Source organism: Lactuca sativa, chromosome 2, assembly GCF_002870075.4.
Source record: "Lactuca sativa cultivar Salinas chromosome 2, Lsat_Salinas_v11, whole genome shotgun sequence".
NCBI lineage: Eukaryota > Viridiplantae > Streptophyta > Magnoliopsida > Asterales > Asteraceae > Lactuca > Lactuca sativa.
Genome location: NC_056624.2, coordinates 160,381,058 through 160,405,325, shown reverse-complemented (window position 1 = coordinate 160,405,325; position 24,268 = coordinate 160,381,058). Strand labels below are relative to the sequence as shown.

The 24,268-nt window shown below is 33.2% G+C and overlaps 2 protein-coding genes across 4 annotated transcripts; one reads left to right on the top strand and one right to left on the bottom strand.

Annotated features, from left to right (window-relative positions):
• LOC122196626 (uncharacterized) lies at positions 1-7,360 on the top strand. Its single transcript, XM_042899736.1, has 7 exons — positions 1-159; positions 594-686; positions 6,354-6,476; positions 6,576-6,938; positions 7,011-7,121; positions 7,167-7,172; positions 7,262-7,360. Exons 1-7 carry the CDS (start codon positions 1-3, stop codon positions 7,358-7,360), a joined length of 954 nt encoding a protein of 317 aa, XP_042755670.1.
• An 11,331-nt stretch (positions 7,361-18,691) lies between these two features.
• On the bottom strand, positions 18,692-24,003 carry LOC111916038 (uncharacterized). Of its 3 annotated transcripts, XM_023911683.3 has the most exons (11): positions 23,674-24,003; positions 22,089-22,191; positions 21,342-21,355; positions 20,705-20,932; positions 20,548-20,619; positions 20,380-20,469; positions 20,208-20,246; positions 19,648-19,752; positions 19,411-19,576; positions 19,090-19,199; positions 18,692-19,004 (listed from the first exon to the last, which is right to left on the bottom strand). In XM_023911683.3, the coding sequence occupies exons 1-11, from the start codon at positions 23,872-23,874 to the stop codon at positions 18,918-18,920; spliced, it is 1,215 nt and encodes a 404-aa protein (XP_023767451.1). In that variant the 5' UTR covers positions 23,875-24,003; the 3' UTR covers positions 18,692-18,917. The 3 variants fall into 3 exon arrangements, with proteins under 3 accessions (XP_023767451.1, XP_023767453.1, XP_023767452.1); XM_023911685.3 differs by lacking the exon at positions 21,342-21,355 and having other exon boundaries at positions 23,674-23,910; XM_023911684.3 differs by lacking the exons at positions 21,342-21,355; positions 22,089-22,191.
• Positions 24,004-24,268: the final 265 nt, after the last annotated feature.

Sequence of the window (24,268 nt, the reverse complement as noted above, 5' to 3'; positions counted from 1 at the left end):
ATGACAGCACCACATGAACTACATCTAAAGCCTGTTTGTTCTTCAAAGCATATGTCAGTATGCTCCCCTTTGGAAAATTTTGAAAAGATTTGTTTGAAAATCATCATCACCATGATCATGAAGGTTGAGATTTCAACAATTCATATTGATGATGATTTTGTAACAAATTCTCTCAAACTTTGCCAAAAAGGGGAGCATACTGACATATGCCTTGAAGATCAAACAAGCTTAGGATGTAGTTTATAAATTAAACACCATTGTCCCACTGTAGAAGATATTTCCAAGGTAAAAGATATGCATACAAATTCCATCATAATTTGTATTGATACCTAGTTCACATCCTAAATGTTTTACATTAATGGTTTGGTCTTCATATTGCTATTTATTTTGTACTGTAGTACTAAAAAACTATAATTAATAAATTCAAGTCCTTAAGGTGATGACACGGGTTAGTTAAAGAATTTGTTCTAATTGTTTGCATATATTTTGCAGCATATGAGATGAAATCAGATGAAGACCTAAAAGCAAATTTTATTTTATAGTTTCCGAAGGTAAAAAATACTTATAAGATCCGTTAATTTATTTTTTGGAAGGATATGTCGACAAAGACGATAAAAGCGCATTCTAATTCGAATTATAATCATCGGATGGGACGGGGAGGATATACGGCTCTAAGAGAGAAACTGGTAAGTTCTATATTTTATGCAATTATGTATGTCTATATGTGTTTGTTTTTATAAAGTTACATACTACACCTATATGTTTATATTAGAGCATTGAACTAGCATACGCCATTTGTTTGGTTTTCTATTTGCACAAAATTAACCCTTTGGATGGTTAAAACTGTGAAAGTGGGATTACCAATTAGAGCATTGTACTTTCAGGTTTTGAATTACATTCTTTACTAAAAAGTGAATGTTATATGGAGTAATTAAAAACCGGGACAATTTTAATGCCAAGGGTATTTTGGGAAAAGTTTCCTTATTTTAAGTTTTGGTATTTGTTTAAGTTTTGTTTTTCTAGTAGATGTATTGTAATAAATAGGAGTAATATCTTAATTGTTTAGTATAAATAGGAGTAATATCTTAGTTTTTTTTAATTGAAGTTCATGTTTAATAAGTTTGAAAAGTTTTGTTTTGTCCCCTGTTCTCTTACATCACCTGATCACATTTCCTTATGAAGTTTTGAAGAACAAAGACTTTCAATTGTTCTATTTATGCATCCGATTTTAGTTTCACTTAAAAGACCCGGTGAACAAGTCAATTTTCTAGAAGTTCTTCAGTCTTTTGTTTGTCCTTTCCTCTCCCCTGTTTTCTGTCATGTTGCTTTGTTGCTGTAACACCCGTCAAAATTAGGTCAATAACAATCACATGTGATTATGCCAATCATGTAATGTGATTTTGTTAAACTAGTAATGTGATAAACTTACTATGTAGTTCATGTTAAAGTATGAACTTTCATGATACAACTCATAGTATACATCCATACGATTCCAAAAATGTAGAGAATGTCGAAATCTGGCTTCGCGTGAAGAAGTTATGATAAACCGAACACTATAAATTTCTATAATAAAAGGAATTTAAAATAGACTTAGAATTAGCTATTGGGGTCTAAAAGAGAGTTGTACTGCTCATAAATATCTACGCGTGGATATAAAGAACGTCAAAAACGGAGTTCGTATGAAAAAGTTACGACCTTCCGAAGTTACAGCTGTGTGAGAGCACGACACGTATCAGAAACCCTAATCTGACTGGACTCACGACGTGAGCCTAAAAACTCACGACGTGAGGAGTCAAACCGCCTCATTTTGCTTCTAGAAGTCTACGGAACGATAACCCAAAAGCTCACGACGTGAGCTAGGTTTTCTCACAACGTGAGGACGCTGCAGGACACAAATCGGGGCTAGAAAACACGCGTTAAAGCTATGGGATAACTCTGACCATAATTCACGACGAGAACCTATCATTTTTTACGTCATGAGGGCCAAAAATCAGCCTATAAATAGAGGCTTCGACCCATTTACTTCCTTACACCATTTCTCTTCTTTCTCTCTCGTTTGCTGGAGCCGTTTCGCTTCCCGAGCCCCGACGACCTTGTACCGCTGACCGTTTCTGCTTAGATTACATAAAATCACGATATTAAGGTGAGTTTCACGGCCCCACTTTCTAATATTTTTGGGGGAAAAACATGCTAAATATTATATATATGTTATTATTATATGATAGTATATCAATATCAACGTAGATAGTTATAATAACCGGGATATAGTTGCTCTAAATATAATATTTTGAATATATACAACTATTGTCAACTTGTTAGCATGTTATTGTTATAGTAGTATACTAATGTAGATCTTGAGTTATACTTAGGATCCTATATATATGTTGTGTGCGATATAGTTCCGAAGTTATATTCGGAAGTTTTATATGTTAAGTTATAGAGTATGTTGCTATTATTGGTTTTATGTCAAGATAAAACTGGATATGTTATATGTTGTTATTTTTAGTTTTATGTTAAGATAAAACTTAGTATTGTTATTGATAGTTTTATGTCAAGATAAAACTACGAACGTTATATGTTGTTATTATTGGTTTTAGGTCAAGATAAAACTTGGTTTTACTTCAAGATATAGCTGTTATACTGCCTAAATGTTATGAAGTTAGGAGTAATGTTTAAAAGCATAGTCTAGTAACTTAGGGTTTTAGACACAAAAATGATTTTGTTGTTACAACTATAGAACATCGTCAAAGTCTACCTGAGCTACTGTATTCATCATCTAAGATTGGGGATCTTAGTGAAAGTCCTCTGACCTATATTCGTTAATCTCGTGTGAGCGAGGAAGTCGTGTATAATTAGTATACGGGTTGACCACCCCACTTGTGACTGTTAGCTACAGTCAACCAAAAGCGAGTGATGAACTATCCTTTTATTTGTTATTGTTCCGGCGTCGATGAAACGTGCGGAAACTACCACAAGGTGTGATCCTTGTACTACCGTAAGGTGTAATCCTTGTACTACTGCAAGGTGTGATCCTTGTACTACCACAAGGTGTGATCCTTGTACTACCGCAATGTGACATCCCCAAATCTCGGCCAGAAAAGACCGATTTTCATTTATGCTTTTAAATAATTTCAGAGTAAATCCTTTTGATTTGAAAGAGTTGCGGAATTTGTTCCCAAAACAAAACATGATAAAATAATATTTATCAAAGCATTTCATCAAGAGATGCATTTCATTATATAATCAAAACTCGGGATGTCATGTTCCGATACAAACCATAAAGCATAAACGATAAACATTACAAGTCATTCAACAAATATATACATATACAGACTTGTAAACAAAACAACAAGATGATCCATCCATCTTACGCCCTTGTGCCACTTCCTGTAATACAAATAAAACTGAGTGGGTCAGGCTTGGGAGCCTGGTGAGCATATAGGGTTTTCAACCCACAATAAATAGTTATATTTAATTTCACCAACCAATCACTATCCCGATTACCCATTCCCGTTATCCTCACTTTACGTCCCTAAAACAACAACTATCTCAAGGGACCTAATCTAGGATTTTCATTGGGACGGACATCACTGCGAAGGGGTTTCCTCAACAATAGATATCCTAAAGGCAACCATGAGGGGGATAGAGTACACCGGTGAACACATCGTTCACAACACCTACAGGTTATGAACCTGCTAGCGTTCCACTGGACTGTCTAGAAAGAGTTCGTGGTCGTTATCCATACTCCGCTGAATAACTAGATCAACAACAACAACAACATCGAGGCCTCTCATCTGTTTATTACACACCAACTATCTACCCATGTTCTACCCAACATATTAGTAGATAAGAATATATTTTCATACATAGTTTAAAACCTATATATCATTTTCATTCAATATATATATATATATATATATATATATATATATATATATATATATATATATATATATATATATATATATTCCATATAACAGATGAGGCATACCACATAACACGTATTTCATCGAAAGCAATTCAGATCTATGAGATGGAATAAAGTGAATATCCATTCACGCATACAATCACAAAATATACACATAGCAAGTATATCGCATAAAATACTTCATAGTTACTTGTTAGAAGAAAGTAACTGCACCCACACACATATAAACCACAATTTACTTAATACACTCAAACCGCAGTTGTATTATTATCGTGTTTATGGAAGGTAGTATACACTCACTTGATCAGAAGATGATCGGACAACACTACGACTTGCAGAAGTAGTAATCCATAGCAGATCTGGAAGATCTCCTCAAAAATCGAACTTCTCGCGGGCAGAGCTTCGGCTCGGGAACCGCACTTCTCGGGATCTTCGGGATCTCGGGACTTGCCTCGGGGCTAGAGAATAATACCGGGGCTTCGGGGTATTTCTGGCACGCAAAACGATGCAAAACGGGAGAGAGAAGAGAAGGAATTGGCAAAACTATCGGCTGCCTTCGGATCCCTTTTATAGAGGCTGGAGCCTCGGAGTACGCGGGGCGTACTGCAGTACGCAACGCGTACTGCTTCCGAAATCGTCACTGCATGCGTCGTCCGAAGTGTCGACACTATCGGAGTACGCGGTAGCGTACCCTCGTACGCGGGGCGTACGTCGGATCGGACTGGTGACTCGGCCTTCGGATAATGCCGGATTTTGATTTAAAAATAAACACAATTTATTTATCAAACTTCGGAAATTCATATCTTCTTCATACGAACTCCGTTTTCGACGTTCTTTATATCCACGGAAAGGTGAGACCACGCTCTACGACTTTCGTTTAGACGCTGTCGGCTAATTTTGATTTTTTTTTATTATTTATTTTTAATAGGCCGCGACAGAAACTTTCGTTATAAATTCATAACTTCTTCGTTTGACGTCCGTTCTCGCCTAACTTTTTATCGCTTCGATACCAATAACGAGATCTTCGATTCTCATTTAGATTGCCTCGGCTAAAAACCGCTCGATCTCAATTCGAGTATTTCAGGCTGCACACCGCTAAGTCAAAACTTCGATAAATCATAACTTCCTCATACGAAGTCAGATTTGGGCATTCTATATATATTCGAAAACCTCGTTTCAACTACTACAACATTAACCAAAGATATTAAGTTTATTTTACACTTAAATTTTGACGCTTATTTTTACATTCTTAATTAATCAGACCACATAATTAAGCAATTAAGCACAAAACACATAATACTCAAATAATACATTCCTATTATTTCAAAACGGGTTACAAAGGTTAACCTAGACTATTACATTGCTAAAAATGGCAAGCCCGGAAACACAGGCGTTACACGCAATGTGTGATCCTTGTGATAATAATAGGAGGTATATGACTATGTCATACAGTCGCAACTACAAACTCATGGTAGCACAACTTTAGAAGCATTATACTTTGTCGATATACAAGTATGAATGTTAAGTATAAGTTTCCCAAAGACTTATACACTAAGTATAAGAATCTAGTAGGCATATTACTTGTATATTAAGTAGACCACTATACCTATCCTACATACTCGTATAGAATTGAAATAGATTTATACGTAGCGGTTTTACTCGTATAGAATTGAAATAAGATTTATACGTAGCAACTTAGTTTGTATGAAATTACAAACATTTATACTTATACTCTAGGTTCAAGGATTGTTTAGGTATAACACTTATTCGGTAAGTAAACCATTATACCTAGGATATATATACTAAATGTTTGAGAGTCAAAATGATACTTTCAAAACTATACTTTTGAAACTCGGAATATGTATTATTTTTATATGGAGTCAAAATCTGTGGACTCACCAACATTATGTTGACGTATTTTAAATTGCATGTGTTTTCAAGAAGTTGATAACTATGATACGAGAAATAACATTACATTACCCGGTGTTTCCGCCGACGGCCGGGGTGTGACAGTTGCTATCACAAAGTCTAATACCAAAAGTAACATTTCAAGTATATTCTTCTTTTTCAAAATTATATGAATTTTAAATAATACCCTTATATTTATTAGCTTTTTACAGATTTGATACAATTTTTTTTTATTACACTACCTTTAAAGATAATATAATAAGAATATTAGACAATAATAACAAAAATAAATTATTTTTATGTAATTAAATTCGATGTAGTTATCATATTAACAAAATTAACATGTTATCACATAGAAAAGAAATTAACACCAATTTTGGAGTATTTCATATGATGTTTAGGGTCAAACAATCCATTATTCAACTTTGAAATTTCACACAAAATTTCTTAATTTTTCAAGAAGTTATCAATAATAAACCAGACTGTGTACAAAACCTGCTTCTGCTATGATTGCTAGGTAAATAATAAAGTACTTGCCAAAGATGAAATGCCACCCCGGTCATTAATGTGGTGTAAAGGACGTGAAAACAAAGCAGGAGAAATAGAAGATGCTAATGTAAAACTTATGGCAGAAAAACTAGTAAGTTATTGAAACTTTCTCCTTTTTTGTTTGATTACTATAATAAATGTGGCTTGTTTAATAAATGTTGATGTTATTTTGATATTGTTTTGTGTATAGGTGGAACATGAAACACAAATAAAAGATGGAGATGTGAAGCTTAATCCTGGGATGGATGCCATGTCACTAGTCTTTGGCAAGGATAACGGTGGATTCTTAAAAGGGGTTGGCACAGGAGTGACTGCTAGTAGATATTTCAATATTCCTAGAACCAATGGATCTTCAAAAGAACAAATTACGGACCTAAAGTTTGAACTACGGAATGAGAGACTTGAGCTTCAGAAAAAAGATGAAGAACTTCAAGCATTGTCAACAAAGGTGAGAGAACAAGATAAAACACTAAAGCTAGTTTTAGCTCATCTTGAATCACAAGGAACAATGATACCAAATCTACCATCTCATCCGAATGAATCTCCAACACAAGTAAGTGAATTGTTATTGTTTCGGCAAAATGTATTTATTGCATAAAGTGACCCTTTTCCTTCAATTTTGTAGGTCTTTTCAGTGGACAAGAATGTTGAATCTCATGTCACTCCTATTACTAATACTATCATAGAGAAAGCACCTATGACAGATAAAGCATCGACAAATGAACCGGTTACACGAGTAAGTAATTATTTGACAAATTCATTGATTTTAATAATTTTGTAGTATTTTGTAAGTAATTATTTGAAAATTTCATTGATTTTAATATTTTTTTGTAGTATTTTTTGATTTCCATATATTATTGAATTATTGTCTTCTAGGTAATGGCCAAAAGCACCAAAATAACTGTTGAATCTAAGAGTGCGACTACAAATTCACATCCAAAAACAAAAGATACACATTCACCAAAACTCCCATAGGTATGTATTTTAAAATGAAAATAAAAGAAGTACACTGGGCGTAAATGCAGGTACGCGCATCATACACACCATGCAGCCTGTACGCCCCGTGTACTCATCAGTTATGGGCTTGGCGTGTTTTGGGCCTCAGATTGGGCCATACATTGGATGTTGGTTCTTTAGGCCTTATTGGGCCATCAGAAGTCAGATAACTTGGGCCAAGAATATATTTGGGCTTAGGGTAAGGCCTATTAGAGGGATTAGGCCCAATTTAGAAAATTGGGCCATTAGTAGGCTACTAGTGGGCTTGGGAAGCCTACCTAGTGTTGAGCCTTTTTATATTATGGTTTTGGGGCTTAAATATGGACCAAGTTGGACTAGGGGTAAAATGGTCATTTTACCCTAAGGAGAATTATTGGTTTAGACTAATTGTTATTTTGGGTAATGGTAGCTCGAGGAGTCGAGAGATCAACAGTTCGGGGATCTGCCAGCTAGCAATGAGAGGTTTATTCACAGGATTCTACAGTCAACTTGTGAGGTGAGTTTTCTCCTATAAGAACGGGTCTAAGGCACCAATGTCTCCCCATTTATGTATGTTAGTGTATATCGAATTTAGATCTGATGTTGGGATTAGCCTGATGTAGTTTATATGCTTCCGGATTACGATCCGATGCTGGACGAGGCCCGAGGAAGGTTTATATGTATGTTTCCGAACTACGGTTCGATGCCGAGTGGTACCCGAGGAAGGAATTCATGTTTAGTTGTACTTGTTGTCTTTGTGATATTTGTATGTGCCTGGTAGGGGGTGGGTGTGGGTGGGGGCCCGTATCTCATCACTTGCTGAGTGTGGACGGGATTCCATATGTCATCATTAGCAGAGTAGGGGCGGGGACCAAGATAGGAGGGGACTTGAGACTAGTAGTTATAGTGTTGTGTTTGTCTATTATGTACTAGCATGATTATGATTAGATGTTTGTATGTGTAGATCGGGCAAGGCCCAGAGACAGGCGGGGCCTGGTAGAAACATATCTATATACCGAGCGGGGCTCGATGCCATGCAAGGCCTGATGCCGGATTCGTCTGATACCGGGCGGGACCCAAGGTAGCGGGCTAGGCCCAATTCATGTGGTTACGTGATTATGTGTATGATATGTGGTAGTTTTGGGAGACTCACTAAGCTTCGTGCTTACGGTTTTCAGTTTTGGTTTCAAGTACTTCTAGTAGCAGAGAGAAGAGCTCGGGATGACTGCATTGCACACACCATAATGATTAACTTGGGATGGTTACTCTGATGTTTAATATGATACTCTGATAATGTTTTGAAATACTTTGACTTATATTGGAAGAAATTTTTTGATAACTATGGTTTATTAAATGGTTTAAAACGAAATTTTTGGCCTATATTTTTGGGATGTTTCAAAATGAAAAATTGGAACTTGTCCTTACAACACATAAAATGAAAATATATGTTTATAGACATTTCATAAGAGTGATAGAAATCTATTAAATTATCCTAACTACTCATTAGTAGCTCCAAATTCCGATCATCGAACCATGTGACTGAAGTCTATTTCCCACGATCAGATTTAGCTCACCTTGTTCAAGCTTCCTTCTTTCTCTTAACCCCTTTAATACTATCAAAATTTGATCATCACATCATGTATTAAGAGTTTATGAATAGGAACCTATAAAACAATGGAGTCAGATAATGGATGTACCTGAAGTAGAGTCACACGACTTGACTTTACTATCTCTAAGATCTTTCAGGTATTTTGGGCAGCTTTGTTTACAATGTCCCTTCAATTGGTAGTAAAAACAAATGGAATCTTTGGGGTCAACACATGGAACGATCTCGAAACTAGCCATTTCTCTTTACCATATGATCAGACAGTTTGATCTTGGACGACCCCTTTCCATTGGGAAGAGAAATCTTTTCTGCACCACCATTGTCACCATTGTCAATGTCCATGGAAACCTTGGAATTAGACCCAATAAGCATCTCTGCTTTAGATGTGCTCTTAAGCATTTTTGCATCAACAACAATCAATTAGGGTCACGTCGATATTCTCATATAAAAGTTCTCAATGAATTGATCATATGACTTTGGAAGCGAAAGAAGAACCAAAACAATGGCTTACTTCCTTGGAAAAATGAAACCCATTCTATCCAACTTGTGAATGTATGATTTTTTTTTTCAGAACATACACACATACAAAGTTTACATTTTGTTGTTTACACGCCAATATTGTCACAACTAGCATTTTAGCTAGAAAATTCTATTCTCATGTAAAGATTCAACTATTGTTAGGCATGTACTCAAATTGAATATCATACTCTATGCTCAATCAAAATCATTCATTTGAATCAAAAATTTACCCAAGAAGTCCATAACCTAATACAATACACCTCACATAGTCAACTATGGGTTGAAAGCCCTAAAAATCCTGGTTCAAGTTTATTATGGGCTAGGATTCTCTTATTGGGCCTAATGGACCAATAAACCTTCAATTTGACTATTTTCGGCCACAACTAATTCCATTAGCCCTAATGGTCCGTAAACTACCTATTAGACTTTTATTTGGGCCGTGAACTCTCCTAAGGGCCCAATGGGCCGAAAAATATTATTGGGCCTCATAAATTCGAGCAAAGCCAAGAGTGGATCCAAACCATTTCATTCTCATCTCTTTTAGCCCAAATTCTCGGCCCAATAGAAATATATACATATATATGTGTAAAAAAAAGAGAAAAGGGATTATTTTTGCACTTGACACCTCACTTTGCATGGTGGATTTCCATGCACACATCACTTCAATCCTCTCTCCTTCTATCTTCTTCTACTCTCGGCCGAACCCCTCACCCTTTACCATCTCCATTTTCTTTCAAAAGTATCTCAAGAACTCCTCCTTCCTCCTCTATATTTTTGAGATTTGGTGTGAATTTTCAAGAGGTTTTTCATCAAGATCATCATCCTTGGTAAGTTCTTACTTGAATCTATGGTTTAACTTCTAGATTTCATCAAAAATCTCTTCTTAACTCATATCAGTTCATGATCTATACTCTTGAACTTTAAAGAGTTCGAAAACCTCCTCAAGGAGCTTGTTAGGGCTGAATCTTCTCTTTATTCTTCATAAAAAAAAAATCAAAACTTCAGAGAAAAGTGAGTTCATACCCCTTGATTTTCGGTTTTACTATGTTTTGGGGGATGATACAAGTTGATATGTGCTAGATCTATGTATTTGTGCATGTTTATCTGTGTTCTTTAAGTTATATGTGTGATTTTGTGAAGAACTTCATAGATCTCGACAATATATGTAAACTAAAACATTGTATACAACTTACCACAAAGATAAAAATGCTAAACATGTTAAGGATGTTGGAAAAACTAAACAAAAGCTTATAAAGGGACCATTTTTGACAAATAAACAAAAAAGGTGGTTTTATGAAACTTACGGTTTTACATGGACTAAAAGAGTCAAATATACATAAAAATGGTTCTTTATGACAATCATAGTTTTAAAAAGGGTTAAAAGTGTTAAATTTCGTATTATGGGCCTTAATGTGGGCCTTCACGGTTTTGTTGGGCCAAATTTGTAAATTTAAGATTTTTATGGATTAATTTGTCATTTAATGCAAACTTTAGCCAAATAAGTAAATTTACGATTTCAAGGGTTGAAAATGTCACTTTATTTGAATTTGGGCCTAAAATGTTATTTTTAGAAAACTTGGGCCAAAAATGTCATTTTTATCAAAAATGGGATGAAAATGTAAATTTTATTAAACTGGGGCCGTAAATGTTAATTCCTATAAAATTGGGCCGAAAATGCCAAGTTTCATAAATTTGGGCCAAAATTGTTATTTTTAAAAAAAGTGGGCAAAAATTGTCATTTTATTCGAAATAAGCCCATTTATGTAAACTTTTGGTCTTAAGGGACCTAAAGTGTCAGCCTTACTAAAAATGAGCCTAAATCGTAAATTTACGGCCTAATGGGCCAAAAATGTCATCATTACAAAAAGTGGGCATTTTACATCATTTTGGTAAACAATCGAGCTAAATTAAACAACGTTATAACAAACGAACTAAATACATGAGTACATATTTATTGGGCCTAATACTTACATTACATATTTATTTGGGCCCTAGTGGTCCATTTACATGTTTATTGGGTGTTGATTATACATCACATGTTTATTGGGCCTCAGTGGCCCATTTACATGCTTATTGGGCCTGGATTATACATTTCACGTTTATTGGGCCTTAGTGGCCCATATATATGCTTACTGGACCTAAACTATACATTACATGTTTATTGAGCCTTAGTGGTCCTTCTACATGTCTGTTGGGCCTCGTACATTCATATACATACTCGTTGGGTTTTTCAAACATAAAACATACAAGTAAACATTATATAATATAATACAATATTCGCGTAAACAGTTAAGGATGCTAGTGAGACATGTCGGTTGACACCTCTAGAGTGTACGATCGTAGCCTGTAGTTATAACCATAGTCTCCTGGAGGGAGAGCGAGAGTTTGTGTATAGATCTATACGGGGTGACTCCCCACACCTGAGTAATTCGCTACAGCTAGACTAGGCCAGTCTATGGTGACAAACCTTACCTTAATCAAGTCGGCACCGAAAAACGCCATGACAGGCAAACTCATCATAATCAAGTATGTTTAAAATGGCTCACATAGAGATCCTCTCCAATACAAATTTATGGAACACCTATAAAATCTTGTTGATACGAAAACATACATACACGGATATTCGGTCTTAGGGTTGAGACAACAACATTCTTATAAACAGAAAAATATAGGATTTTCTAGGGAAATACACAGTTAAGCAATACATTCTATTTACAACAGATAATACAGGGTTTTTAACATGATTACATCTATATATACATTCCAAAAAAAAAAAAAAAAAACAGAAAACACACATGCATTAATACTTGATTTTGGCACATTACGTTCAAGCCATTTTTCAGAAAATATCGGATTTTCTGGTGTTTTACTAACAATGCAAAACTTTTTATTCAAACATGCTTATGAACTCACCAACATTATATATGTTGACAATTTCAAAAGACAAAATTGCAAAAATGGTCCCTGTGGTATGCAAATTTTTGGGGTTTTAGTCCAAACCTCGAGTTTTTTGGGTTCATGGTCCTTTTGGAGTAGTTTGTATGTGAAAATAGTCCCTCCAAAAATTAAAATGACTATAATACCCTTGGGGTATTTATTTTCATTTTTCTTTCATTTTTTTTAAAAGTTTAATATTAATTTATTTATTTTAACAATTAAAAAATAATATAGGACCCACCTCTCTCTCTTTCCCTCTCTCTCTCTCTCTATCTCTCTCTCTCTCTCTCTCTCTCCTGGACGCATTCTTCCTACACCATCACCCACTCAAAGAAAAAATCCAGAAGAAACTCTCTCTCTCTCTCTCTCTCTCTCTCTCTCTCTCTCTCTTTCTCTCCTGGATGCATTCTTCCTACACCATCACCCACTCAAAGAAAAAACCTAGAAGAAACTCTTAGCCCCCACCTCCATTGTGGTCCTCCTGCTCCGCCACTCCCTTTCTTGTTGAAACTCACCTCCAAAACCACTATCTTTTTAGCAACGATGTCAATCTTCGCCGCCATCTCCCTCGTTCTCATCCACAAACACAAAAAACAACAAAGAAAAATCAGGGCAGTGAGTTCGATCAAACCAACCTCCAATGAGATGAATCAACTCGATTTGGACACATACCCTTGTTCCAAGCAGAGCTTCGATTCTGATTTGGACACGAGCTTGAAAAATGATACCACTTGGGTTTAATTTAGGGTTTATTTTAAAAGATGAAATCTAGTGAGGAAAAAAGTGTGGAGTCTTGGCATGTTGTTAAATCAAAGGGGAAGAACAATCAACCTAAAAAAGCAATGGAAATGGAGTAGAGGACTACCACCAGGTGTTGGAACAGGTGAAAGTTCATCAGGAGCTGTAAATCTTCAACATCTAAAGTCGATAATTCAATTAGTGGCATCAGGAGGGTATCTTGATTTCAAAAGGGTTTGTTCTTCAAATATATAAACACACTCATCAAGAGGGCATCTCGATTTCTGATTTCATGTGTATGGAGATATAGGTGGGTGGCGGTGGTGGTGGCTGATGTGATTTTTGGATCTTGTGATGATTGGGGTTCTTTCGATTTGGGTTCGTTCATGTTGGAAAGAAGTATTTGGACATGTTGCAGTGTTATAGTTTAAAACAAAACAAGAAAATAGAATCGCAATGTTGAATCATTAAGAAAAATATGTAGTTAATCTTCATAATTTGGTGTTCATGAGTGGGTGATGGTTAGGAAGAATGCGTCCAAGGGAGAGAGAGAGAGAGAGAGAGATGTGGGTCCTCTATTAGTTTTTTAATTGTTAAAATAAGTAAATAAATGTTAAATTTTTAAAAAAATGAAAGAAAAATGAAAAATAAATACCCCAAGGGTATTATAGTCATTTTAATTTTCGGAGGGACTATTTTCATATACAAACGACCCTAAAAGGACCATGAATCCAAAAAACTCGGGATTTGGACTAAAACCCCAAAAATTTTCATACAACAGGGACCATTTTTGCAATTTTGTCTTTTCAAAATAACTTGTATTCTCATGGAATCGTTAAGCGGAAAGGTCAGCAGGGAATGTGGAATTTGTTATATTTTGTTATCATCATACATTGAATATTTTGGCATGTAACTATGATACTATACTTGATGTAAATAGTGTTGGCTGTATTCTGATATGTATGATGATGGTGTTTTCTTGTTTCAATTATATACATTGTGATGATATTACAAGATGAAGTCACACGTAGGCCCCCGGACGTTTTCGTCGTCTGGTTCGGGGGTGTGACAAATATGGATTGGGTAGTCTTGTATCTTTCAACTTAAGGAAAATGTGACGTTGGGAGAGTAACAGGAGGAGGTGGATGAAGGATGATGTCTAGTTCTATCATTTCCAAAGGAAGGGAAAATAATTTCCCCTTGACTTGAAATTGGAAAACCATCTATAGAAGATTGAGGAAAACTATTTCTTTTAGAATGAGGGAGACTATTTATATCTTCATAATATATTTTAAAAATAGGAGAAAAGGAGAATTCAAGGTAGTTGATTTTAACCCTTAATTATTAACCCATAGATTTAAATTAAGGTTAGGATCCATATTTTGAATTCGAACTTTGAAGAGGGATGCCGTAATCAAATTCGAATCTATTTTAGGTAGGTAAGGCTTTTACCAATTTCAATCTTATAAAATTCCTAGATCTTTTGAGATTCATTTATCAATGGAATGTTTAATATCAAATTATGCTCTCACTTTTGTGAATTGGATGTCGAGGATCACAAACGAGATGTGAATAACCATGCACACTTGCTTGACAACCTTGATGTCATTTACCATCTCACATTGATGTGCTAGTTAACCACACACGCTCCATCAACAATGATAATTACCGAGATTCCCATCATATCTTTTTATAGTCCATATTAGTGTGTTGGTTAACCACACACGCTCAACTAACGATATATAAAGCATGATGTGTGTTTTCATGGATTAGCATACATTTCATATTTTTCCTAAAGTAACTAAGAGTGGGATTTAAAAAATAGTTTAGTTACTTCATATCATTATACTTATTAATGAGATTATGTTCTATCAAATTCATTCGGCTAACGACCTTCCACCACACAGGAGAGCAGTGTGTGAGAGTGGACACCCATTCAACGACCATTTTATAAGCCGATTCCTTATACCCTATTTATAGCATGGTTTCGTGAATGAGGCGTACTAGCAATTTAACTGAATTTTCTTATACATATAATATATTAAACATTTAATAGTATATGTATATATATATATATATATATATATATATATATATATATATATATATATATAAGGTGTATTTTAAAACATTTCTAAAATACTAGGTTTAAATTTAAATTTTCGAAATTAATATAAAAATTAATTTTAATTAAAAATAAACCAATTAAGTTTTAATCTTGATCTTTTAATTAAAAATTAATTAAATTAATTTAAATCTTATGAGGATTAAATAATTATTTACTATTAACTATTAAGAAAAAAATTTAAATTCAATCTTAATCCAATCCCTACTAAATTTTTGAAAAATAAGGGTATTGTGGTTATCCAATTTTAGTTATTCTATTTTAACTAATTAAAAGAATAATTATCAAATAAGGAAACCCTAACTTGCCCTTTAAATACTTGAAAATAATGGAGGAGGATAGGGTTTCTAAAACCCTTGCAAAAATTGAAAAACCTAAGGGTAGAGGCTTAGGTTTCAAGAACCCTATAGAGATTTTGAAATTTGCCTCATTAGGGTTTAGTTTCTATGAGCCCTTATTTTGATCTATTCAACTTTGTGCAAGATCAATGAGAACAATGGATATGATACCACTGATGGGTTTTATATGTTACAAAAACTATTTTTTGGCGGAAAAACATAACCCTTAAGTTCACATGTACCGTAAAGGATCTATGTTCACATTATGATTTACAAAAAACTATTGAATATCAAGAACACTAGAACTACATTGCTATTTTCGAAAAATACCAAAGGGTTATTAGAAAATACATACCTTATATTTATTTTAGTAAATAAACATTGATTCCTTCTTGATCTAGCATTAGAAAGCAAACATCAAAAGTCTCATGCCTGTAATGACTCACACCCAAACCCTAGCAAGTTGGACGCTAAAGAGGAGAGAGGAGGAGAGGAAGAATTTTCATTTTTACCTCTTGTAGAAGGGATGATCGAAATTGTGAACCCTTAGGAGGCTTTATATATGTGATAGGGAGGCTAAGGATAAGTCAGTTTCCTTAGATAAGCCTTATCCGTTTTGTTTACCCCCTAAGGCATCCAAGTTTCCTTAGAGCCCAAGAAAAGCTCCAGAAACCATCTAGAAACCTCATAACCATCTAGAATTTCGCCCCCCCCCCCCCCCCCCCCCCATCCGAGGAAGTCTCTAGAATTGATTAATGTTCAACTTTTGAACATTATCACCTTTAGTTCTTCTACTTTTAATTAATCCAAATAATCCCAAAATTAATTCAAATTATTTTCTGGTTAATTCTTAATTAAAAAAATACTATTTCTAATTAATATATTATTCTCATAATTTATTAATAAATCATTTATTTTGACTTTCTAATTAATTTATTTATCATATAATAAATTAATAAATCAATCTCTCTCTCTCTCTCTCTCAAAAACATTCCATTAAATTACTAGGTTTGAGGGCAACCCGAAAGGACTTTGCTAATAATTTAAGATTATACTAATTTAGTTATTGGCTTAGACACCTAATCCAACCCATACTTTATCCCTGAATACATCTAGCTTCATACATTTGTTTTTAAGTATTAATAGTCATTTTAGAAGCTTACAAACTATCTTCAACAACTCAAGTAGAACTTTCATTGGTTTATCTAATTTAAGCACCATACTTGATAAATAGTCAAATTAGACAATTTGTCAAAATTTTAGCCTTATATATTAGAAATCTAGGGTAAATCAATTGCTTAGAATCCACTGAAAGTTGCTAAACACTTTCAAATTGAAGTATTTCGATGGTATAAATCAAAATTTCAATTGGATAAAATTCAATGGTTTTGAATAGATAGAATGAGAATGTTATTTTCTTGTGTGTACTACAATTATGTGCAAAAACAGATTATTAACTTCTATGTCTGAAAATTTCATAAACTTTCACAAAACTGGCACTAAAACAAGTTCTACCCATTAGAGGCTACCCCCGGACCCCTATTGGTTCAGGGCTTCGTCCTTAAATGACAACATAATTTGAATCTTGGAGAAACTCAAACAAGTGTGCACCACCCTTACTTGTTTAATGTTTATCAAGATTGCATTTGATCAACAAAATTAATTTCATTACACTTAGATAATATTAGTGATATAAATCATCAACATTACACGCTACCAAAACATATTCTATATATCAAACCTTACTATTCTAGCATCACTCCATGCCTTCCACCCCTTGATTTATTATTATCCTTGAAAGTCTATGTATGATCAATTTCTGTTTAAGCATTATACTTGAATTTATTTCAAGTTTATGGTACACCATGGAGGACACCATGGAGGTATGCTAAGAATACACGATAAATCTACATTTAGGGTCTTAACATCCACTTATAGCCTTTTTTCCCAATATAAAACATTCTAATGCACCCATTCAAAAATTGTGCCTAAAATGCATATATATATATTCAAGTCAAGAATTACTAAGACTAGATGATTCATAATATCAAATGGAACTTTAATCATCAACGCATCCTTTTTCCTTTGCTATTTCTAATATTGTTTGTATCAACAATTAGACCCATCCGCTACTAAACATAACCTCATCCACATCAAGACTTCAACATTCCAAAATGGTGCTGATAGACCCCTCATATTTTGTGGGTTAGTTTGTACTTTGCAAGGGGGGTGGAGCCCTCCGTTTTTTAGCTCCTAGATATACAAAAGGGTAGGACTGTTCACTATTCGGATAAAACCGAATTATCCAATTGGACAATTTGGATTGGACTATTTGGTTCGGATATTCGGATTGGTTTTCAACAAAACCGAATTATTATTTTGGATTTCGGATTGGTTTTGGTGTATAAAATAAGAACCAAATAGTCCAAAAAAACCAAATAACCTTTAACAATTTATCTATTTATAATATGTATCTATAGTTATTTATTAATTTTGTAATTTATTTTTTCAAATAGGTTCAAAACGTTTCACCCGATAAATAAACATTAATAGGCATTTTCTCTCAAAAGTTTTCTATCTATAAAATACTTAAGTATAATATATCTTCTTAGTAGTTATTTATAAATTTCAAATGATAACTAAATAATTTGTTTTTGCTTCTTGTGTAAAGTTAGGTAATATTATAATTATATGTTGTTTTAAAATGTTTCGGTTTTTTAAAACCGAATTATAAAAACCGATCCAACCGAATTGTAATTGGATCGGATCGGATCAGATTTGAATTTAGTTTGGACTATTCGGATCCATGTTTTGAAAACCAAAATCAATTTAGATTCACTTGATTGGATCAGATCAAACCGATCCATCCAAACGAACACTTCTACAAAAGGGGATAAACGAAATCACCAAACAACAATACTCACGATAAAAATTAGAAACGCGTCGTTGCATTATGTATAAGAAAAAAAATTACTTTCATTATGTATAAAAATGAATCATCACTTAAATTATGTATAAGTATAAATCACTTAACTTATTGTTAGCTTGATACCATCTTAAGAACAACATTCATATCAAGTTACCCCACTATAAATAAGAATAAGTATTACACACACTATGAATCCAATAAATGACAAGGAAATTTGATCACGGTCTTTTGTCTATTTTGAGTTGAAACTAACTATTAAAATTTTGAGTCACTACAAAATGTTACACAACGAAGACGTAAGAAGTAAGAATGACACTACTTAAAAATCAACAGATCCAAAAAATGATTAAACCAAAAATCATAATTTATGGGCATATAACAATTGTTGGCTCCATGGCGATTGAGCTATCTCGATCACAGTTTTCAGGACCAATGCTTATAGCCGGTTCTTCCTGAATTTTTGAAGGTAGAAATACATAACATTAGTCCAAATACATCACTGTGTTAATTAGGGGCCATGAAAAAAAATTTAATTACCTTTACAAGGTTTCGAAAGTATGTAGTTGTATAATTCCCTGATGGAAAGAAAACTTCTACTAGGTCTGCAAGGACTAGCTGAGGCTGAGACACTGCTCCATCGAACCAATCTTTACAATAAAATGAAGAAAATATCAATCCTATTTAATTCAAGGATTTTCTAAGGGTTTTTTCAATTTACTCGATTTGTTGATTAAAATGAGAACAAAAGGTTGGACAATACTTTGCAACTAACATTAGTTGTAGGAAGATCTTCTAACATGTTTAAAACACCTAGAATTTTAAATCATGGACAAATATGAAGAATTTAATAGAACATACCAAGAGCCATGTCAGTTGAAACGCGTTTATCGTATCTCCACAAGCTTTGAGAAGAAAGAAAGGAGAAACAAGATTGGTCTTCTACATTGAGGTTTTGAAGAAATGTGGAGGCGTTGTAGCTCAGTGGGTCAGCAGTTAATGTTCCATCGATCACTACATCTATAGTCTAGATTTCTAGAAGTAAGAAGTCGAGTATAAATTGTTGGATAATTTTGAATAATATTGAAGGTAACTTACACATAAGATAGCTTGAAGTTGTTCCAAATCATCACCAATGGAGATGTTGTAAGTTACTTTGTTGATGGACTCATCGATGTTCTCTCCACCCGCATCTTCTATATACTGTTGCAGAAGTACAAATGTGATATTAGATTAATTTGGACTATCTTATTTCAATTGTGACCAATGTAGTTTCATTGTAACTAATGGTTTGGTTATAGGAGGTGATAGTGTTGTTGATTCATCCACTTAAAATAAAAGTGAATTGATCTTTATAACGTTCTTATGATTTTCTCTTCAATTAAAACAAAAGGTAAAAAAGTCAAAATCATATTTATTTGGATGAATAAAAAAAATGGAAACACCACGTCCAATGGTTATAATTGTTGTGTGCAAAAAGAACACTCAACGCAAGCAATTTTAACTAGTATTCTTGTATATTCTTCAAAAAACAACCATTTGGAGCCATCGAAAAATCGCTTATTATAAAATTATTTAATGTTCTCTAGCTATTTTATTAACTAGAATAGTTGATTTGTAATGAAATTAACAATATACAAAGATTCTAGTCTATGTACCTTTAGCTTGTATTCTTCTACTGTGAAAGACCAAACACCCTGCATAGAGAAAATTAAACATAATTTTTTTAGCATCACCGACCTACCAACACAGGAGTTACAACTTATGTGGGACCCACATGTCTTGTGAGTATAACGATGCTAAAAAATTACTATTTCGAGGCATACATACATCAAAAAACTCCATCCATGCGACTATTGGTTTGAATTTTTTGGTTTTATTAGCTGCGGATTGAACCAAGCACATGTAATTGTTTCTCACCTGCATAACCAACACATAAAAAATCATCAGACGTAACAAGTCAAACAAAATCAAATATGGCAACCTTTTTACACTTACAGCATCATAAATTTGATTTGCTCTCACTTCCATGTTTACAAAAACTCCAAGGTACTTGATCCACTCCGCTCTCTAACAATAAAACAGTTCATATTAATGACAATATAGAGACATACATAAATCTATAGAGAGATTTAGAAAGAGAAAAAAAAGGTACTTGGAGAGGAGCTTGTTCGCCCATGGGTAGAAAAGTAACATAATTGCATGACTGCGTTTGCTGATTGACATTATTATCAGCAATGAAATGTGCTGTATATTGAGAAAATTGTTGTGGCTCACTCTTGTTAAGCATCTGAATTTGTCCTCCATTGTAAAGTTTAAGCACACATGCAGAAGCTATCCTCTCTGTTGTGATACCCTTCATGTTTGACAGGAGTCCTAAAAGCTGTTCATGTTTTTGGGAATCCGATAGTTATGATACAAGCTCAATCTAGCTAGACAAAACTATTTTCCCATGAAATTAACACTTGTTAATTTGAAAACCATGGCATGATCATTAAATCTCTAACAACAATATGGTACATGTATCATTTACACAAATTGTTGAACTATGTAAACATCATGTCTTCTGTGACATAGATGGAATTAATTAGATGTATATTACAAATATATTAGTTTGTCGTTTAAAAAAAATAGGTATTTTTTGCTATGCTATAATGATGATATTTGATATTTATTAATATTAAAATTTAAATTTCAAGAGGCTAATCATAATTCAAAGATGCAAAATTCTGAAAAATATTATATTTATAAAACGAGAACGATTTGACTTACACACAAACGCATAATCTCACCTCGAAGAAAGAAACTGCATAAATTTAAAAGAAAGTAGCATTAATGAAAACATGTATCACAAAACAAAAACTTAATGGTTGTGCTATAAGTATGTTCATAACCAATTTTACCCCTCTAACATCAATCTAATCAACATTTTACTTTTGATTTGACATCATTTTTTTTCTTTTTTTGTTGTTTTTTTATTTTATTTTATATTTTAATCTTATTATTATTATTATTATTATTATTATTATTATTATTATTATTATTATAAATTTCAATAACCATATAAAATTCGAAAAACATTTTAAAATTTAGACAACAGTATAAATTCGGACGATATTATAAAATTTGAACGACTATATAAAATGGAACAAAAGTATAATTTGCTTTCAATCCGCATAACGCACCACACAAATGTATTACTGAACCAATTAATATATCCGTGATAAATAAATACAAACTTTGCTTTTGTTCCGTTTTATATAGTCGTTCAAATTTTATTATGTCGTCCGAATTTTAAAATTTCATCCGAATTTTGAAATGTTGTCCAAATTTTATACGCTTATCAAAATTAATAATAATAATAATAATAATATTAAAAAACAAAAAAAAATATGAATAAAACAAAAAAAAACAACAAAAGACAAAAAATCAAATCACATCAGAAATTAAATTGGAAAAATAAGAGATACTTATAGCATTATCCTAACTAATTAATTCATTATATGTAAAAACAAAATATGATGAGTTCAGTATAGTACCTGGAAAATAATTGGCATCGACGGAATAGTTTGATAATGGGATGACAAATGATTTGATTCTTGATGTGCAATATTTTGTCTTTGTTGCCATCTTTGAATTATTCTGCACCGATATTTTAATAGATATTGACTAAAGAGAAATTAAATATCTACTTACTTTTTCTTTTTATATATCATTCTATTTATTTAAACTTAAACGGTAATATATGTAATATTTAATTTTCATTTAATGAAATTTAAAAATATTTTAGCATACCAACATGACATATATAATTATTTAAATGGGTAGGAAGATTTGTAGGAATAAAAAATAGAAAAATATTTAATTTCTCATGATTAAAATATGTTTATCGTAACATTAAAATTTTCAATCATTTGGTAACATCTGAAATTAAAGGTTATACATTTTAACCTGAAATGTTGATTTACTATTTTTATTTTTAATTTAACATGGGTTTTTAATTGTAGAAGTGGGTGTAAATGATTAAACAGAGATAGAGATTCAAGATGGAAACTTGCAAAGAGAAAAAACTTAAGTTTTGTGAAAATTAAAGTACATCAATATTATTGTATTACATGTAGAGGCCTGCACGAGCGGTCCTTTAATATTTTAATTAAAGGTATATGTAAAAAGTAAAATATAAACTTTTAAATATATAAACAAAATTCCTTAATAGTACAATAAGATTCAACACCTAACACCTAAGAGACTCTTGCTAATTATATTAGTGATTTCAATAAAAAGTTTTCATTTATAAATAGTTAGTGATGGAACTGTGACAAAAACCTCCCGATTCCAATGAATTAGGGATAGATTTTCAACGAAAATTTCCATTTATGTAAAAAAAAAATTGGACCCTTTAACTGTATGAGTCATGTGCAGTTACACACCCTGACCTTCTTAGGTCCGGTCTTGATTAGGTGGATATCAATGTTATATATATTAGTGAAAACTGGTTAACTTTGATAATTACTAATTCTTTGGGAGTTAATTTGATTTGAAAGACTAAGCTAGTGTAAAATATTTCAAGTGTCGTGAATTGTTTTGTATCCCAACAAAAGAAAATCAAATTTTATAAACAAATATTAAAATCTATTTTGTTATTGATAATCTATATTATGTATCAATTATATGGGTTGCTCAATGAATCACCCAAAGAGCATTGGTAATAATTTAGCCGCTTTCCCAGAAAAACATTTCAACACATGATTGGTAATTTAACAACTATTTGAATAATTTATGTTGCGGCGACCCGTGACTTCTATCATCTTTTAGAGGCGATTTGAAGCTTTAGAACCCGTGAAGAAAAAGCCGACAAATTAAGTGGTGGGGTAAACTTCTCACATCTCTTTTACGGTTTTACCATAAACAAATAATGAAATCATTTGAAATAATACAAATACCCATCATGTTATATATGAAGGAAATATATCAACAATAGTCTATAAAACATATGCCGTAAACATCTAAAAACGCTAAAAATGTTTTTTTATTTGATGATTATGTCGTAAATGCTTTTCTATATCATGCCAGAAAGATTGATTTAACAGTTAGACGAAAGGTAGCACAGATAGAATTAGATACCTGGATAAGAAGATAACTCTCGCCATCCAACCCGTTCTTGATGACTTTGAAAGTATTTCCATAATATATACGAAAATAAGTAGCATTTTCTACCTTAGAAATGTTGGCTACTTTGACGGTCGCACCCTCAGCCACTCCCCTTCCACCTAGAAGTAGAAGACCTCCCAATGTCGACAGTAAAACCACCGTATACAATAACATTGTTATCTAACAAGTTGGAGTCTCAACCTCTCCAAGGATAAAGAGAATTAATGTGATGTCAAGAGAGAAAGAGAGAAGAATGGAGTTGCACACTTGGGAATTTTTATGGGCTACACAATGATGGAATGCAGATAAAGGTAATGAGGTCTTATATTTTCATGGTGGGGTCTCTCTCTCTCTCTCTCTCTCTCTCTCTCTCTCTCTCTCTCTCTCTCTCTCTCTCTCTCTCTCTCTCTCTCTCTCTCTCTCTCTCTCTCTCTCTCTCTCTCTCTCTCTCTCTCTCTCTCTCTCTCTCTCTCTCTCTCTCTCTCTCTCTCTCTCTCTCTCTCTCTCTCTCTCTCTCTCTCTCTCTCTCTCTCTCTCTCTCTCTCTCTCTCTCTCTCTCTCTCTCTCT